Genomic DNA, 17,100 nt, shown 5'->3' on the forward strand with positions numbered 1-17,100 from the left:
GCCCAACAAGTCCACACCGCCCCGCTGAAGCGTAACCCACCCATACCCCTACATCTACATCTACATCTACCCCTTACCTAACACTACGGGCAATTTAGCATGGCCAATTCACCTAACCTGCACATCTTTTGGACTGTGGAAGGAAACCGGAGCACCCGGAGGAAACCCACGCAGACACGGGAAGAACGTGCAAACTCCACACAGTCAGTCGCCTGAGGCGGGAATTGAACCCGGGTCTCCTGCGCTGTGAGGCAGCAGTGCTAACTGCTGTGCCACCGTGCCGCCCACTTGCATCACTTCACAATGATGTAAAGCATCTGACTTACAAGTTCACATTAACCTTTTATACTACATAAACCACCCTCAACTACTTCCACAATGTCAGATTACTTACCTAATAAAGGTCTTGAATACACACAAACTTCTTCAATTCAATAGTCTGATAAGTAAAGCCATTACCTTGCCTCATTTGACTCTGCTGTCTGGCTATTGATTCCATTCCATTCCTCTTCCCTGTGCATTTTCTCACATTGAACTAGATCATTGATAATATTCAATATCTGGAAGAGCTCTAAACCATATACCCTGTCCATCACCAAGATTAATTACTTCCATATCTTTAACACTACCAGTTTTCATCCTACCAAGCATTTAAACGTCTTCTACCCTCAACTATTCCAATATCTTTGCACTGACATCTTATCCTTCACCCTTCAGAAACTCCAATGTATCCAAAAAATCTGCCACATGCTTTCTTGGCTGTATTAAATCACATTCACCCACTCCATCTTCACTAGCCTATACTGCTTCATCACCCCGCAAAATAGACATCTCTCTGCAGGCTTGCAAGTATATCAAATACCTCCTGCCTTCCAGGAAGTAGTTTCTACATGTACTAGATTCTTTTCATGTTGGTTGCATTGGGAACAAACCCTGGAAATTACCCTAGAAATTGACACTCACTTTTATCCACGTGCAGAGGGAAGACAGGAATAATAAAAACAGTGAATAAATCTTTATGGGGGAAGGAAGGCATGTGAAAAAGTGACATATAATTATTTCACACAAAAAGGTGTACTGTCTTTAAAGAGAACTGATGAAAAATGTTAATTGGTATTTAAGACAACAAAATCTGCACCTCATCAACAATAATTGTTCCCTTTGGATCTGTCTTGATCGGACTTCCATGAAGGTAATGGGTCGCAGGTCTCACTCCTTGTCACAAGGTAACAAGTAATGCAAGCAAAATAGAAAAGAAATTGAAAACACTAGCAATCAGAAAAGTCAAAAAGTTCTAATCAAACATCCTCTTAGAAGAAAAGTTTGTACCAATTCCCACCACACAGAGATCTGCTGGAAGAACCTTTCCACTGGCCAGCACAACGTCTTTCACCTGCAAACATGTGGAAAATAAGTTACAGATATTGAAAGAACACACAAAAATAATTGTAAACTTAAATAACTAAACATTTAATGGGCTTACCAATCCATCCTCTCCCCTTAGCTCAATCACATGATCTGACATATAAAACTTCACATCTTCCAGTTCAAACACCTGTAATTTTACACATTTAAACTTAGAACACCAAGTTAAACTTCCATGTTTTACTTTATTCTCTTGAACTAAACATAGTACTGGAAACTGTACAGGTTTATTCTAAAAGTGGAGGATAACTGGAGCAGCTATAAACCATCTTCCTGAGGAGCAATAAAACATGCCCCAAAAGGTTTGACTCAAATTATGATAAGTTGGAAAAAGAAAGTAGAAAATACAAATTAGCAATTTACTTTCAAAATTTTGTCTAATCCACTTGCTGCTGCTAGCTATGTTATTGATAATGTTTAAATCTTTTGCATTTCAGATATTTGAATTTCAACTTAACTTCATTATAACTTTGCCGACTTCTGTCCCCAGTATGTGTTGATACGGGACCTCAGAATTTCCAACCACTGAGACAGAACTGGCTTTCTCAACCAGATAGGCAGCTATCTCCATTCCTGGAACACAAGGGAAAAGTTATTACACAAAATATTGGGGAGGCAATGACCTAGTGATATTATTGCTTCACCATTAATCCAGAAACTCAGCTAATATTCAGGAGAAGTGTTCAAATCAAGCCATGGCAAATTCCACTATCTAGACAATGGAATTTGAAATGAATATAAATTTGGAATTAAAAAGAGTCTAATGATGATCATGAAATGGTTGTTGATTGTCAGGAAAAATCCATCTGCTTCACTAATGTCCTTTAGGAAAGGAAACTGCCAACCTTACCAATTCTGGTCTACATGTGACTGCAGACCAACAGCAAAATGGTTGATTATGGACTGCCCTCTGGGCAATGAGGAATGTATATTAAATGGTGACCTGGCCAGTGATGACCACATCTCCTAAATGAATGAAATAAAAGTTTGCTTGACTTCATTTTATGAGGCAGTGTGCCAGTTATTGCTCAGTTGAGGCAAACTTGCCTTTTCGTCAGAGGGTTTGGATTCGGATTTGTGCAGAATCTAAAATGACTCGAGGAAGTATTGCATTCTCAGAGGTCTTGACTTTCAAATGAGACATAAATCAAGGATTTGTCCATCCTTTGAGGTAGGTATAAAATGTACTGTATAAATGTAAATCTTTACCCATTTTAATAGATGGTTCAAGATAATGTTACAAATCTGTATGAAACTACCAAATTTGTTACCATCTTGCTAGGGACCAACAACTATTATTCTTGAAGTAGACAAAGTGTGAGATCTAAGGGAAGTTATTAAGAAAATAAAAGTTACAAAATTCCATAGTAAAATAAACTTTACAATACAACATTAAAGTAGTAATGCAATCTATACCACACATAGAACGTACAGTTTAATACCTCAAATTAACATGTGGACATGGGTAATAGACAATAATTGAACATTCCATAGCGCACAACAGTAAATGCGATCAAACCAAATCCCTCAACTTCCTTAGCAACAATCCCCACCTTACCCAAAATGTGAATGACATGGTGGGTTCTAAGATCTCATTAAACTTTGCAAGGGATCACAATTCTTCACATTTTCTGATTTGATCTTTAAACATTGATATTTAACTATATGATTTGCCTGTATTGCTCGCAAGACAAAGCTTTTCACTATGCCTCGGTACACGTGACAATAAATTCAACTTAATTCAAATCAAACTCTCTCAAGAGACACACCATCAAAGACGACATAATGACTGCTTTCATTTTGATTGATCACCTCCTGCTCTATGTCTATGTGCTCCTAGAGTCAGAAACTACACTGGAGTACTCATTCACAAGCAAAACGCCAGCTTTTCACTGACAGCTAGCTTCACTGGGCTAAAACTATCCAGGGTTTTCCCCAGAGCGCCAATCTTGCTCGGTTGCATGAAGCAAGTATGATTTTCAACCCACTCTCTTGGCTGCACAGAGTTATTAATACTCCCACGCTTTTTCAGACCCCTTCACAGTTTCCTGAGCATAGACCCTGCAACATTAGCACTTTCTCAGTTCCTCAGAATTTCTTCTGAGTCCTGACTCCAATACTTAGCAGCCTTATAATTCCTAGTTCTTCCTGACTACTAACAGCATAAAGCCATCCAACCAGTCTTGAGTGCTCTACATTCTCTCTGTATAGTTCAGCTGCCTTCTCAGTTGTACAGTTAATAATGGATGTCAGCTTCTTTTTTGTCTGTATCCCAAACTCCCTGCTTTTCCAAAAACCTCTAACTTTTGAACTCCTTTTCACAGGCACCTGACCAGTTCTGGGGCAGAATTTAATATAGTGACTTAGCAACTCTTGAGACAAAGTGTGTGTGTTGAATGTTCCAATTTATAGGCTGCTGGCTTCTGAGCACAAAACAAAATTGACAAATAGAAGACTTCATTAAATTCTTTTGCTACGACTGGACTCATCCATAGCTCCGTAAGATGGCTGACCGGTCATTAATAGTTTACAGCAGATACTACCTTGCAAACACTTTAAACTAGACATTACTTCCTATCAAAAGTTTTTATTGTAATTGTTGCATTGATACTGACTACCAAAAGTCTGCTGTGCACATCTACAAGGTAATATATAAATCAGAACAATCCTGTCAGTCAGTCAACTGAAAGCAACTTCACTGTCTAATCGTAGATCATTAGCATCAGATTACACTTGGATATCTGAATCTTTTCATTGTTTAAACTTCACTTTAGTTCAGACCACATTGCAAAATATTTAAACTGGAAGATGATACCAATGGATTGAAAGAGGCAGCTCCGAAATTGCAGAAGGAGTTAGAGAAAGTACAGTAAGCCCTTGCTTGAAGTTACCACACATAATGGCACATTGATTTATCATCACTTAGTCTTCAGAGACTATTTTTCAAATTTGCATTGCTATTTTTGTTTAGTGTCATTTCTGTCCACAAATTCCTCATTATCTGTGGAAAATAGGGACACAGATCTCCTGAGGATAACAAAAAAATAAAAATACCGCTCTAATTAAACTCTCTCACATACCACGATGGACTGCACAAACAGGTTAATGAGAAAACTACTGGAGTCTGAGGCCAGTTTCGTGAGTATGCAAACCTGTAGGTTGCGAATCAGTAGATAATGAGGAGTAATGGGCATCAGAGTTAAAAATTGAAGTCACATATTGTCACTGCAGATCACTATCACTTATTGCCCAGACATTTTCTCCTTTTTGTTGGAGAAGAGGACACCAACATGCCTGTGTACTCAGGTCATTTGTGTACACTGCTGCAGCCTCTTGAATTCAGAGCCAAGACTCTGTAAAATCACATACTGCGTGCGGGGTGGGGGGTGGGGGGGGGGGGGGGGGGGGGGAGGGCAGCAACTAACACAGGGGTTAGCAAGAGAAAAAAAAAATATTGGCAGAGAAATAGACAAAAGCTGCATAATATCACTAGCTCATCCTAAAAGTATAATTTCCTTTACATTCAGCTTGTCCTTCTCATTTGTGCAGATGAAGTGGAGCTCTAATATTACTTACTAAAGTTACAGCAATTTTTGGGTTGCGATTTCTAATTTCTGATGTAATAAAGATCATCTACTTTGTATTTCAGATCTGTAACCTTGTAACAAAGCTACTCACTCACTCACTTAACACACAAGTCGAAATTGAACCCACCATGTAAATTATGTTGATTTCCCTTTATTTACAGATTTATTTAATAATTAATTTAATTTGCAAGTTATTTGAACTAAGAATGCACTGTGATGCACATGTATGTCAGTATTTCAGCTTTATTTAAATCAGGTAGGTAAATATCTGATGGAACCTAATTCTAACTTTAATTTGTCTGTTAATTAACTAAGCTAATGGAAAGTTCAGCGTCATTGGAAAAATAGAGAGTGTACAGTCAAAGGAAGCCATGAACCAACTGTACACAGCTCCTATCAGTTCACATTTCACTCAGTTGAGTCACTGAGACAGGGAACTGTGGAAGCATTGCACATAGCAGGCAAGATGGTAAACAGGATGACAAAAGGCAAACTAACTTTTAAGAAAAACTTAGAATGGATAACAGCAAGCTCTTCACAAATAACAGTTAATCTTGCTTTGATCTCTCAGGTAGAGCACCAGAAGCAGAAACATTTAAGGAAGAATTACAAGTTACAAAATGGAACTTTTAAATGATTGATTTTTGATAGGTTCAATGGCCTTCCTTATCAGTAATTGTGGCCAATATACACACAGATCCTAAGCTCATAAGAAATAGGAACTGGACTAGGTCTCCTGCTTCCTGAGCCTGCTCTGCCATTCAATAGGATTGTGGTTGATCCAATATTCCTCATCCATTTTCCTATTCTTTACCCATACCCTTAAAACCCAAACTGATCAAGAACCTCTCTCTCAGCCTGAAATACACAAGGCAGCACGGTGACTCAATGGTTAGCACTGCTGCTTCACAGTGCCAGGGACCCGGGTTTGATTCCAGCCTCGGGTGACTGTCAGTGTGGGTGTTCTCCTTGTGTGTGTGTGGGTGTTCTCCAGTTGCTCCGGTTTCCTCTCACAATCTAAAGATGTGCAGGTTAGGTGACTTGGCTTTGCTAAGTTGCCCATGGTTTTCAGGGATGTATGGGTTAGGTGCATTAGTAAGGGTTAACATAATAGGGTAGGAGAATGGCTCTGGGTTGGTTACTCTTTGGAGGGTCAATGTGGACTTGTTGTGCCAAATGTTTCGATTAGAGTGGCACTGGAAAAGCAGAGCAAGATGAAGGGCTTTTGCCCAAAACATCGATTTTCCTGCTTCTCGGATGCTGCCTGACCTGTTGTGCTTTTCCAGCACCACTCTGATCTAAAAACTCTGGTTTCCAGCATCTGCAGTCCTCACTTTTGCCATGTTGGGCCAAATGGCCTGCTTCCACACTGTAGGGATTTGATAACTTTTGTGATTCTGTCCTCTCACCTTCTCAAACCTTGGACAGGAGAAACTGTTCCTCATCTTGATCTTAAATTAGCAACAAAATCATAACAGAGTTTAAAAACTTACTGGCAAAGAAAATACTCCAATACTGCTATTACACAGAGTTTAAAAGTTTGAAGGAACTTTAAGAGAATTAAAACAGCATTGATTTAATGCAAGATTACAACCTTTAACGTTTAAATACTTAAGTATTGCAGAATAATTAAAAACTTAAAGAAAACAGAACGTCTTGAGATGCTATGGACTTAATATAGTTTTTAAGCAATGAGAATTAATAACTTCATTATGAAAAGGCATGTTATGTTTTGTTGCTAAAACAAGTGCTTCTTCTCACTAAGTTTCAATAGTGATTTATCCTTTACTATTGTTATTTCAACAGGCTCTTATGCTTAACAAGTAAAGAAGCACTGATGGTAACACTCCACCTAACGACAAACCACCAATGGTTGGTAATACAATATACAAAACTAATTTATATTACATGCCCAAAAATATTTCCAACTGTATTAAATAATAGATACCTAAAATGTCAGCAAAGCTTCTCAAGACAAAATGTTAAAAATTACCAATGAATGAGGATCCCACGATAACAATATCCTTTGCTGTTGCAAGTTTATTGATTCTGATCGCATCGTCAAAGCTGCGCAAGAGACAAATGTTTTCTAGATCCGCTCCTAGACAACTGAGCATTCTAGGTCTGTATTTGAAAATACAATATGCCATAAACAGGATATCGCAGAAACTCAAAAGAAATACAAACATGCTAAATGCTTTAATCAGTCGTTGTGCCAGAATTATTAAGTTTATGGCACAAACCATCCTGACTTTCTAAGAACTCAGATATAAATAGTGATGCATTTTGATGGTGGTGAGTATCTCGTTGACGAGGTTTAAAGCAATTGAAATGATCTTCCTATATAATTTAAATATGTGGAAGACTTCTGAATTTGGCTTATACAAATACAGCTATTGACATCCTCCTATTTGTTTAAACACCTCCATGTATGTCATATGCCCAGATAGTAAGTTTGTTCCCTTCATACAGGAAACCTCTCACAGAGGCCAGTATCAAATAAAATCAAAAAGGTCTCAGCAGATTGTGAGGAAGCCAACCCACGCATGTGGGATGACTAGTAGCAGCTACTCATAATAAGGGATTAATTTGAAGGTAGTCGGTCACTTACATGCTGCCTGTTGCAAGCAACAAGTTGTCATATCGCTGGCTAGTTCCATCTTTGAAACTGACTTTCCTTTTTTTTGTGTTCACTGATGTGGCCTAAACACAATAAAACAGAAAAATACATTTCAATCCAAAGGCAGCCTGCTTAAAAGAAACCTTCTGGACCTAGAATAAAAATACTAAGAGAAATTTAAAGTAAGCAGAAAAATTCCTTTCTTGATGGCACTAACACGTCCTGTAAATGCCAAAGAATTAATGTAATTAAACCAATATTAGTGTGATCCATTGCTGAAAATGTGTTGCTGGAAAAGCGCAGGTCAGGTAGCATTCAAGGAACAGGAGAATCGACGTTTCAGGCATAAGCCCTTCTTCAGGAATGAGGAAAGTGTGTCCAGCAGGCTAAGATACACTTTCCTCATTCCTGAAGAAGGGCTTATGCCCAAAACGTCGATTCTCCTATTCCTTGGATGCTGCATGACCTGCTGCGCTTTTCCAACAACACATTTTCAGCTCTGATCTCCAGCATCTGCAGTCCTCACTTTCTCCTCGGTGATCCATTGCTGTCTTACATGACTGAACATAGTTTCATCAAATACTAAAGACTGGATTGCAGTATGTACAATTTAATTTTAGGGAATTAATAAAAATAATCAGTGCTTCAAGATGCAGTATTGACTTCCTGGTGTCTGATCTGTTAGTCTTCAACTCTGGAAAGCTAGGTCAATGAAATGAAAGTTAGGATGTTATGGGCTGGGTGCTGGCAGGTGGGAAGAGATTGGGTTGGGATATCTGGTTGGCATGTACAGGTTGGACAGAAGGGTCTGTTTCCACGCTGTACATCTCTATGACTCTATGGCTAAGTGCTAGTTTCTCACTCAGCAATGTGAACAGAATGGGTCAAAGTTCAGCAGGAAAGCTAAAACAAAGAATCCTGAAGCAGCAGAATATTTTAAGATCCACCCACATAAACCCAATGTAAAATTGCTAGGATGGTATGAAGCAAGCATGTGTTCTCACCTAAGAATTCACTTAGCAAAATTTAACAATTTACTTGCTGTTACTTGCACCTGAAATATTTTCAACACACAACCAAAAAGCTACTTCACAAGAAAGCTATAAGTACTTCAGAGTGGATAAATCAAATCAACACACGCAAACTGAAATTGAAATCAAATCAACTTCAATTTCAACTTGCATGTGTTGAACCCATTATGGGTCCAGCTAAAGTGGTTTTTAAGTTAGTAGAGACCTAGATATTGCAGTCAAGTATCAAGCTAATAATATAACATGAAACTTGAAGAAAGTTATCCAAAACATCTCTGTGGTGTGGAATTCATCTTTGCAGACATCAGTTTGAAACTGTTATAAACCAAGTAGTCTGCAAAAGTAGTGATGTCATCAAGTAAGGTAAGCAGCCAATCAAATTAGAGTAGGCACACAGACAAGAAACCAGGAGGTAAAAGCCACTGATTTTTATAACGATTAGAAATTAATCTTTATTTCACAATCATTGAAATTTAAGAAAGAAACATGGAATTAAGCTAAGTACAGTGGATTTCCTCTGGGTGCTCTGGTTTCCTCCCACAGTCCAAAAATGTGCAGGTTAGGTGAATTGGCCATGTGAAATTGCCCGTAGTGTTAGGGGCAGTGGTAAATGTAGGGCAATGGGTCTGGGTAGGTTGCGCTTTGGCGGGTCGGTGTGGACTTGTTGGGCTGAAGGGCCTGTTTCCACACTAAGTAATCTAAAAAAAAGATTTTTGGAAAGGAAAAGTATGTTTTCATATCACAATTAATGGACATGCTGAAAGTGTTGTTTTTTAAAAACGAAGTACAATAAAGCTTTCGTTTAATAATAGTTATGGGCTGAATTTTGAGCCTCTCAACAAGGTGGATAAAACACAGCCAACACATAACAACCGAATTCTAAACATCAAGAAATAAAAGGTTGGTTTTTCACTCAAGCCTTGACCAGCAAGATGTGGATGTACCTACTAGAGAAGGTGCAAAACTTGACCTACTCTTGGGAAATAAGGCAGGGCAGGTGTCTGAGGGGTCAGTGGGGGAGCACTTTGGGGCCAGCGACCATAATTCTATTCGTTTTAAAATAGTGAGGGAAAAGGATAGACCAGATCTAAAAGTTGAAGTTCTAAATTGGAGAAACGCCAATTATGACGGTATTAGGCAAGAACTTTCAAAAGCTGATTGGAGGCAGATGTTCGCAGGTAAAGAGACGGCTGGAAAATAGGAAGCCTTCAGAAATGAGACAACAAGAATCCAGAGAAAGTATATTCCTGTCAGGGTGAAAGGGAAGGCTGGTAGGTATAGGGAATGCTGGATGACTAAAGAAATTGAGTTAAGAAAAAGAAGGAAGCATATGTCAGGTACAGACAGGATAGATCGAGTGACTTCTTGAGAGTATAAAGAAAGTAGGAGTATACTTAAGAGGGAAAGCAGGAGGGCAAAACAGGGACATGAGATAGCATTGGCAAATAGAATTATGGAGAATCCAAAGGGTTTTTACAAATATATTAAGGACAAAAGGGTAACTAGGGAGAGAATAGAGCCCCTCAAAGATCAGCAAGGTGGCCTTTGTGTGGAGCCACAGAAAATGGGGGAGATACTAAATGAATACTTTGCATCAGTATTTACTGTGGAAAAGGATATGGAAGATATAGACTGTAGGGAAATAGACGGTGACATCTTGCAAAATGTCCAGATTACAGAGGAGGACGTGCTGGATGTCTTGAAACGGTTAAAGGTGGATAAATCTCCAGGACCTCATTGGGTGTAACCGAGAACTCTGTGGGAAGCAAGAGAAGTGATTGCTGGGCCTCTTGCTGAGATATTTGTATCATCGATAGTCACAGGTGAGGTGCCGGAAGACTGGAGGTTGGCAAACGTGGTGCCACTGTTTAAGAAGGGCGGTAAAGACAAGCCAGGGAACTATAGACCGGTGAGCCTGACCTCGGTGGTGGGCAGGTTTTGGAGGGAATCCTGAGGGACAGGATGTACATGTATTTGGAAAGGCAAGGACTGATTCGGGATAGTCAACATGGCTTTGTGCGTGGGAAATCATGTCTCACAAACTTGACTGAGTTTTTTGAAGAGGTAACAAAGAAGATTGATGAGGTCAGAGCAGTAGATGTGATCTATATGGACTTCAGTAAGGTGTTCGACAAGGTTCCCCATGGGAGACTGATAAGCAAAGTTAGATCTCATGGAATACAGGGAGAACTAGCCATTTGGATACAGAACTGGCTCAAAGGTAAAGGCAGAAGGTGGTGGTGGAGGGTTGTTTTTCAGACTGGAGGCCTGTGACCAGTGGAGTGCCACAAGGATCGGTGCTGGGCCCTCTACTTTTTGTCATTTACATAAATGATTTGGATGCGAGCATAAGAGGTACAGTAAGTTTGCAGATGACACCAAAATTGGAGGCGTAGCGGATAGCGAAGAGGGTTACCTCAGATTACAACAGGATCTGGACCAATGGGCCAATGGACTGAGAAGTGCCAGATGGAGTTTAATTCAGATAAATGTAAAGTGCTGCATTTTGGGAAAGTAAATCTTCGCAGAACGTATACACTTAATGGTAAGGACCTAGGGAGTGTTGCTGAACAAAGAGACCTTGGAGTGCAGGTTCATAGCTCCTTGAAAGTGGAGTCGCAGGTAGATAGGATAGTGAAGGCGGCGTTTGGTATGCTTTCCTTTATTGGTCAGAGTATTGAGTACAGGAGTTGGGAGGTCATGTTGCAGCTGTACAGGACATTGGTTAGGCCACTGTTGGAATATATGAGGTAAAAACAATGACTGCAGATGCTGGAAAGCAAATACTGGATTAGTGGTGCTGGAAGAGCACAGCAGTTCAGGCAGCATCCAACGAGCAGCGAAATCATTCGCTGCTCGTTGGATGCTGCCTGAACTGCTGTGCTCTTCCAGCACCACTAATCCACTGTTGGAATATTGCATGCAATTCTGGTCTCCTTCCTATCGGAAAGATGTTGTGAAACTTGAAAGGGTTCAGAAAAGATTTACAAGGATGTTACCAGGGTTGGAGGATCTGAGCTACAGGGAGAGGCTGGACAGGCTGGGGCTGTTCTCCCTGGAGCGTCGGAGGCTGAGGGATGACCTTATAGAGGTTTACAAAATTATGAGGGGCATGGATAGGATAAATAGACAAAGTATTTTACCTGGGGTCGAAGAGTCCAGAACTAGAGGGCATAGGTTTAGGGTGAGAGGGGAAAGATATAAAAGAGACCTAAGAGGCAACGTTTTCATGCAGAGGGTGGTAAAATGGAATGAGCTGCCAGAGGATATGGTGGATGCTGATACAATTGCAATATTTAAGAGGCATTTGGATGGGTATATGAATAGGAAGGGTTTGGAGGATATGGGCCGGGTGCTGGCAGGTGGGACTAGTTTGGTTTGGGATACCTGGTCGGAATGGAAGGGTTGGACCGAAGGGTCTGTTTCCATGCTGTACATCTCTATGACTCTATGAGAATCTTGCTCATGAAAGACAAGATGTCCATTTGCATGCATTTACACCTTCTTAGTGCCTAATCTTGCCTCATTTATATGCAGATTCCTGTTCTCCCATTACTAGAGAGAAACCAGTGACAATTACTGACATGAAAGGCACAGAGATACTTGGTGGCTCAAGCTCACTGTTTTGGCTCCCAGGCGTCCATCTTGGCCAGCTGTCTCAGTGGACACACTACACAGCAGTGACCATCTGCAAACCTGGTGCATGGAGGTTGATATTTGACACACACTAGCCTCACCATGTTATCATGGCACATCCCTTACCCACTCAGAATACACATTTCTCTTTCATTGTTGTACTTTGGAGTGCACCCACACTTTGCATCATAAGGTTAGTGCCAGGAGAGTTTGCGCACAGAGGAAGGCACCTGAATCATGCACTGGAGCAGGCTGTACTTCAGGAATCTTTGTTTGGTCTCGTAGCCCTCACTCGCTTTGTGCTGATTTGGATGCTCGCAGCATCTCTATCTTTCACTGCCTTGCCTTTTTGCACTTTGACACCTCATTCAGAACTCAAAAGCTCACTGTACTTCTGTCTTGCCTTGCCTTTTAATGCATTCCTTGATGTGATGCTTGACACTGAACACAAATATGGTGCAGGTGCTGGAAATTCTGTAAGTTTCTGGCAGCACCGAATGCTCCTGCTGCTGGTTAAATCCTCGATGTCATAGATGCATGATGCATAAATCATGAAGCAAGCATTGCCTGAGGAAAATTACAATCTCTCATGTCAGGGAATGCTCTATGAAGATCCCCAAATTTGGCAGATGATTTTTGATAAAATTCAGCCCAGTAAATGTAGAACATAATCCAGATGTAATTCTTTCAGCCTTTTTCCAAAGCTTTCTATAGTGAAACTACTGGCACACAAGGACCTATTTTCATAGTTCAATGCTTCCTAATTGATTGCCATCAAATTGAAGCACACCCTGCCAGGAAGCATAGAGTCACAAACAGCATCTTCTGAATTTCACACGTAATTGAGAATGTGTGGACTCCTGAAGTTTATTCAGTTTCAGGGAGTTTCATCATCATTACTCTTACAAATCGCAAGCCATAATTCTGTGAGATCCTAAATTGTTGCTTGTGTGCAACTTCAGATATCACATCTGTCAGCATAATTACGGATGGCATTGTTACAACGTGACTGCATCACCTAATAAATGAATTGGTGAGAATGGGGAAGGAGCTCCTGAAAACCAGAACACGGCCCCTGAAAGATCAAAAGTAGCTCCTGAAAAAAAAAAATCGACCCTCATCTCTTGAGTGTTATTGTGGTACGGATGTGAATCCTAATGTCTCCAAAGCAGATATTCATTGTTCAAGCTGAAAATCCACTGCAGTATTGCAGGAAGTCTTGCACTGTTAGAGGGATTCCTCGAGATGAAACATGAATTTATTGGTTTCCAGTGGTTCAGATGACCATTAAAAATCCCAGATACTGAGCAGCTGTCTTGGTGTGCTCACCATCATTCCTCTTTCAAGGAACTTTTTTAAAAAGACAATTGTACAAACTCTGTCTGTCCTTCCTTCATGTGTTGTTACTGGGACTAAAATGGCTCGTGTGCTTGCCTATGTCAAAATAGTCAATACATTTCAAAATAATTCATAAATGATATACTTGAAATTGTTTCAAAATTCCATCTTTGCTTTCTTTCAGTGCAGTAGGACACAGTGGGGGGCTACATTTTTGAATACATGTCAGTTGATTGAGGGGGATTGAGTTTAAGAGCTGCGAGGTTATGCTGCAGCTCTATAAAGTCCTGGTTAGACCACACTTGGAATATTGTGTTCAGTTCTGGTCTCCTCATGATAGGAAGGGTGTGGAAGCTTCAGAGAGGATACAGAGGAGATTTACCAGGATGCTGTCTGGACTGGAGGGGATGTCTTATGAAGAAAGGTTGAGGGAGCTGGGGCTTCTCATTGGAGTGAAGAAGGATGAGAGGGGACTTGGTAAAGTTAGACAAGATGATGACAGGCAGAGATAGAGTGGATGGCCAGAGACTTTTCCCCAGGATGAAATGGCTATCATGAGGGGGCATAATTTTAAAGTGATTGGAGGAAGGGTTTAGGGGAGATGGCAGAGGTAGGTTCTTTACACAGAGATTGGTGGATGCATGAAGTTCATTGCCAATAGTGGTAGAGAAATTTAAGTGACTCTTGGGCACGTGGGTGATAGTACAATGAAAAGGGTATGTAGGTTAGTTTGATCTTAGAGTAGGATAAAAGGTCAACACAACAACACGGGTCGAAGGGCCTTTTCTGTTCTATGTTCATGTTAAGAGGTGAAGTTTACCATCTCTCAGCGCATAATGGGAAATCACAGAGCACCATGTGATCTTCTGAGAGACAGTTGTACTGGATAAACCACTTTGCAGTCAGCACCTACTTTGAGAATTTAGGCAAAAACGTGCAAAAGTGCTTGAAGGAGGATTAAATGGTGATTAATTGTTCAAGCGAAGAGTTGTGATAAATGTGAAACATTAAAGGTATCTTTTCTCCTCTCTAATGGCAGTGACACTCTGTGATTTCCTTCCATCACTTTGTGCAGCAACAGTATTTAGAAATGCAGTAACATTTTCTCTGATGAGTATTTCTTGAAATGTGTTCAAGATGTACAAATTCTCAGAAATATCAACCAGACAAAATCTGTTAACACTGTGACTATAACATCAGGAGGAAATAGTGTTTACAGAATTATTTTCCCTCTCTTCACAGTTATATTTATTTATATTAGGAATTCCCCCTGCACCTTCTTGAAAAACCTGCAATTATTGAGAATGGGGAAAAAACAAAAATACATTTGGGAAATTAATCATTTGAGTTTTAGTAAATTTGGATCACATTTCTTTTTGTTCGAAATTTAATTCAAGCTGATCGTGAAGGTCCTTCTCCTGAACTGGAAAGCACTGATGAAATTTTAAAGGCATAGGCCTCTTCTCAGATACTTTTCACTTGTGACACTTGTTTTTTTTTACAAAGAAAAACTCATTAGTTTAGCAAAGAATAGTCATAAAATGCTGTTACAAAGAGTGAAGTCATGTCTCACCTCCTTGTTGATCAACACTTCAATGCCATACGTTGAGTAGAACTCTGGCTTCCGCAACAAGATATGTTCAATGTCGATGTCTAAAGTCTAAAAGGAATACAATAATCTGGTTAGCAAATATAATCATGATACTTTTCTGCAGGGAAAGAAAGAAAGGGCAATGAAGGAGGCTTTTGGCACACTGGCCTTCATCAGTCAGGGCATTGAGTTTAAGAGTTGAGAAATTACATTGCAGTTACACAGAACATTAGTGAGGCCACACTTGGAGTATTGTGTTCAGTTTTGGTCACCTCGTTATAGGAAGGATGTTAGTAAACTGGAAAGAGTGCAAAAGAAATTTACAAGGATGTTGCCTGGACTCAATAGTTTGAGTTAGAGGGAGAGGTTAGGCAAGCCCAGACTTTTTTTTTGAAAAAGAACATAGGAGACTAAGGCTGGACCTTATAAAGGTGCATAAGGTCATGAAAGCATGGATAAGGTGAATATAGTCAGGTCTTTTTCCCCAGAGTTAGTGATTTGAGGACTAGAGGCCATCAGCTTAAGGTTAGCGGGGAAAGAATAAAAAGGAACCTTTTACACAGAGAGTGGTACGCATATGCAACGAGCTGCCGATGTTAGTGGTTGAGGCAAGTATATTAATACCATTTAAAAGGCAATTGGACAAATACATGAATAGGAAAGGATTAGAATGATATAGGCCAAGTGTAGGGAAATGGGGTTAGTGTGGATGGACATTTTGCTTGGCATGGACCAGTTTGGGCCAAAGGGCCTGACTCCATGTTGTAGGCCTCAATGACACTAAAGAGCTACAACAAGTTAGCTAAATGAATGTGGACGCGAATCAGACAATGTGTGATGATAAAACTAATACGATCAGCTCTGAGCTCATGCAAATACTTGCCCCCATCCTAGCCAGATGTTAAGAGGACACGAAGAGGAAGTGAAGCAAAATGGATGGATTATATTTTAATGAAGGCTAACCAGTATATGGCCATGTCACAAGTTTACATTGTGAAGATAAAACTAAAATTACAATAATTGTGGTAATAGAATAATTGTGTTGAAAGGCATTTAAAATATATTATTTTTGGAATTTGGATTTTTTTTAAAGAGGAAAAACACACAAATGTGAGTTTGGCTGCAAAGTTTTTTTATGAGGAAAAAGAGGTCAGAAAGTTATTCAGGAGCAGTGACCTCAAAGCACTAGTTCCAAGAAGATGTATGACTGAAAACAAGGGCTTGGGAAAACTCCTGCAGCATTAACGGAGTAAGATTTTTGTACATTTTGGTTTGTACTTCCGGCCTTTTAATTGAGAGGAATTAAGAGTTGAGTTCAGAATCAAGTTTCTCTCCTAGCAGATTTTAGTTAAGTTTAGTTCAGTTCAGTTTGGATCTGAGAAAATTGAACTGTAGTTTGTGAAGATTCCAAACTCTCCTAGTTTGTAAGAAGAATCATTAAGTTGTTAACATTTAAAAAGAAAAGGCCATTAGAATTTTTGGAATGGTCAAACCACTGGACTTGGAGGAATTGTAAAATTGTCAGTTCAAGTAAAAACAACTGGAAGGAGTCAGGGAAGTAAACATTTACAGGGTTGAGATAAGAGAATAATTTCTCTGGACTTGATTGTCTCTAAAGGATAGTATTGAAAAACAGTACTGCTTAAAGACCTTGCCAACTATCCTAATATTTGTTTTATTCCTTTTGTGTAATAAATTGAAACACTGTTGTTGAAGAACACCTTCAGCCATATGAATATATTTCAATGACTAACCACAATGTTGATGAAACAAAGCAAAAATAAACATGCTGTCTATAAAGCCAGGTTTCATTATGAGATCAGACTTGTCTAGTAGTGGGGATCATGAGGAACTTGGATTACATGGTAGGAG

General features: G+C 39.7%; 1 protein-coding gene across 1 annotated transcript in view; it reads right to left on the reverse strand.

Moving 5' to 3' along the window:
• LOC140491454 (apoptosis-inducing factor 3-like) overlaps positions 1-17,100 on the reverse strand; it is an 87,176-nt gene that overhangs the window by 33,232 nt on the left and 36,844 nt on the right. The window contains exons 8-14 of the mRNA XM_072589629.1: positions 15,211-15,297; positions 7,624-7,715; positions 7,006-7,136; positions 1,879-1,998; positions 1,484-1,539; positions 1,330-1,393; positions 1,139-1,215 (exon numbers count right to left, since the gene is read on the reverse strand). Of these exons, the coding sequence (XP_072445730.1) occupies positions 1,139-1,215; positions 1,330-1,393; positions 1,484-1,539; positions 1,879-1,998; positions 7,006-7,136; positions 7,624-7,715; positions 15,211-15,297 (627 nt within the window). The remainder of the gene's footprint in view (positions 1-1,138; positions 1,216-1,329; positions 1,394-1,483; positions 1,540-1,878; positions 1,999-7,005; positions 7,137-7,623; positions 7,716-15,210; positions 15,298-17,100) is intronic.

Source organism: Chiloscyllium punctatum, chromosome 19 (assembly GCF_047496795.1).
Source record: "Chiloscyllium punctatum isolate Juve2018m chromosome 19, sChiPun1.3, whole genome shotgun sequence".
In the NCBI taxonomy this organism is placed as follows: domain Eukaryota; kingdom Metazoa; phylum Chordata; class Chondrichthyes; order Orectolobiformes; family Hemiscylliidae; genus Chiloscyllium; species Chiloscyllium punctatum.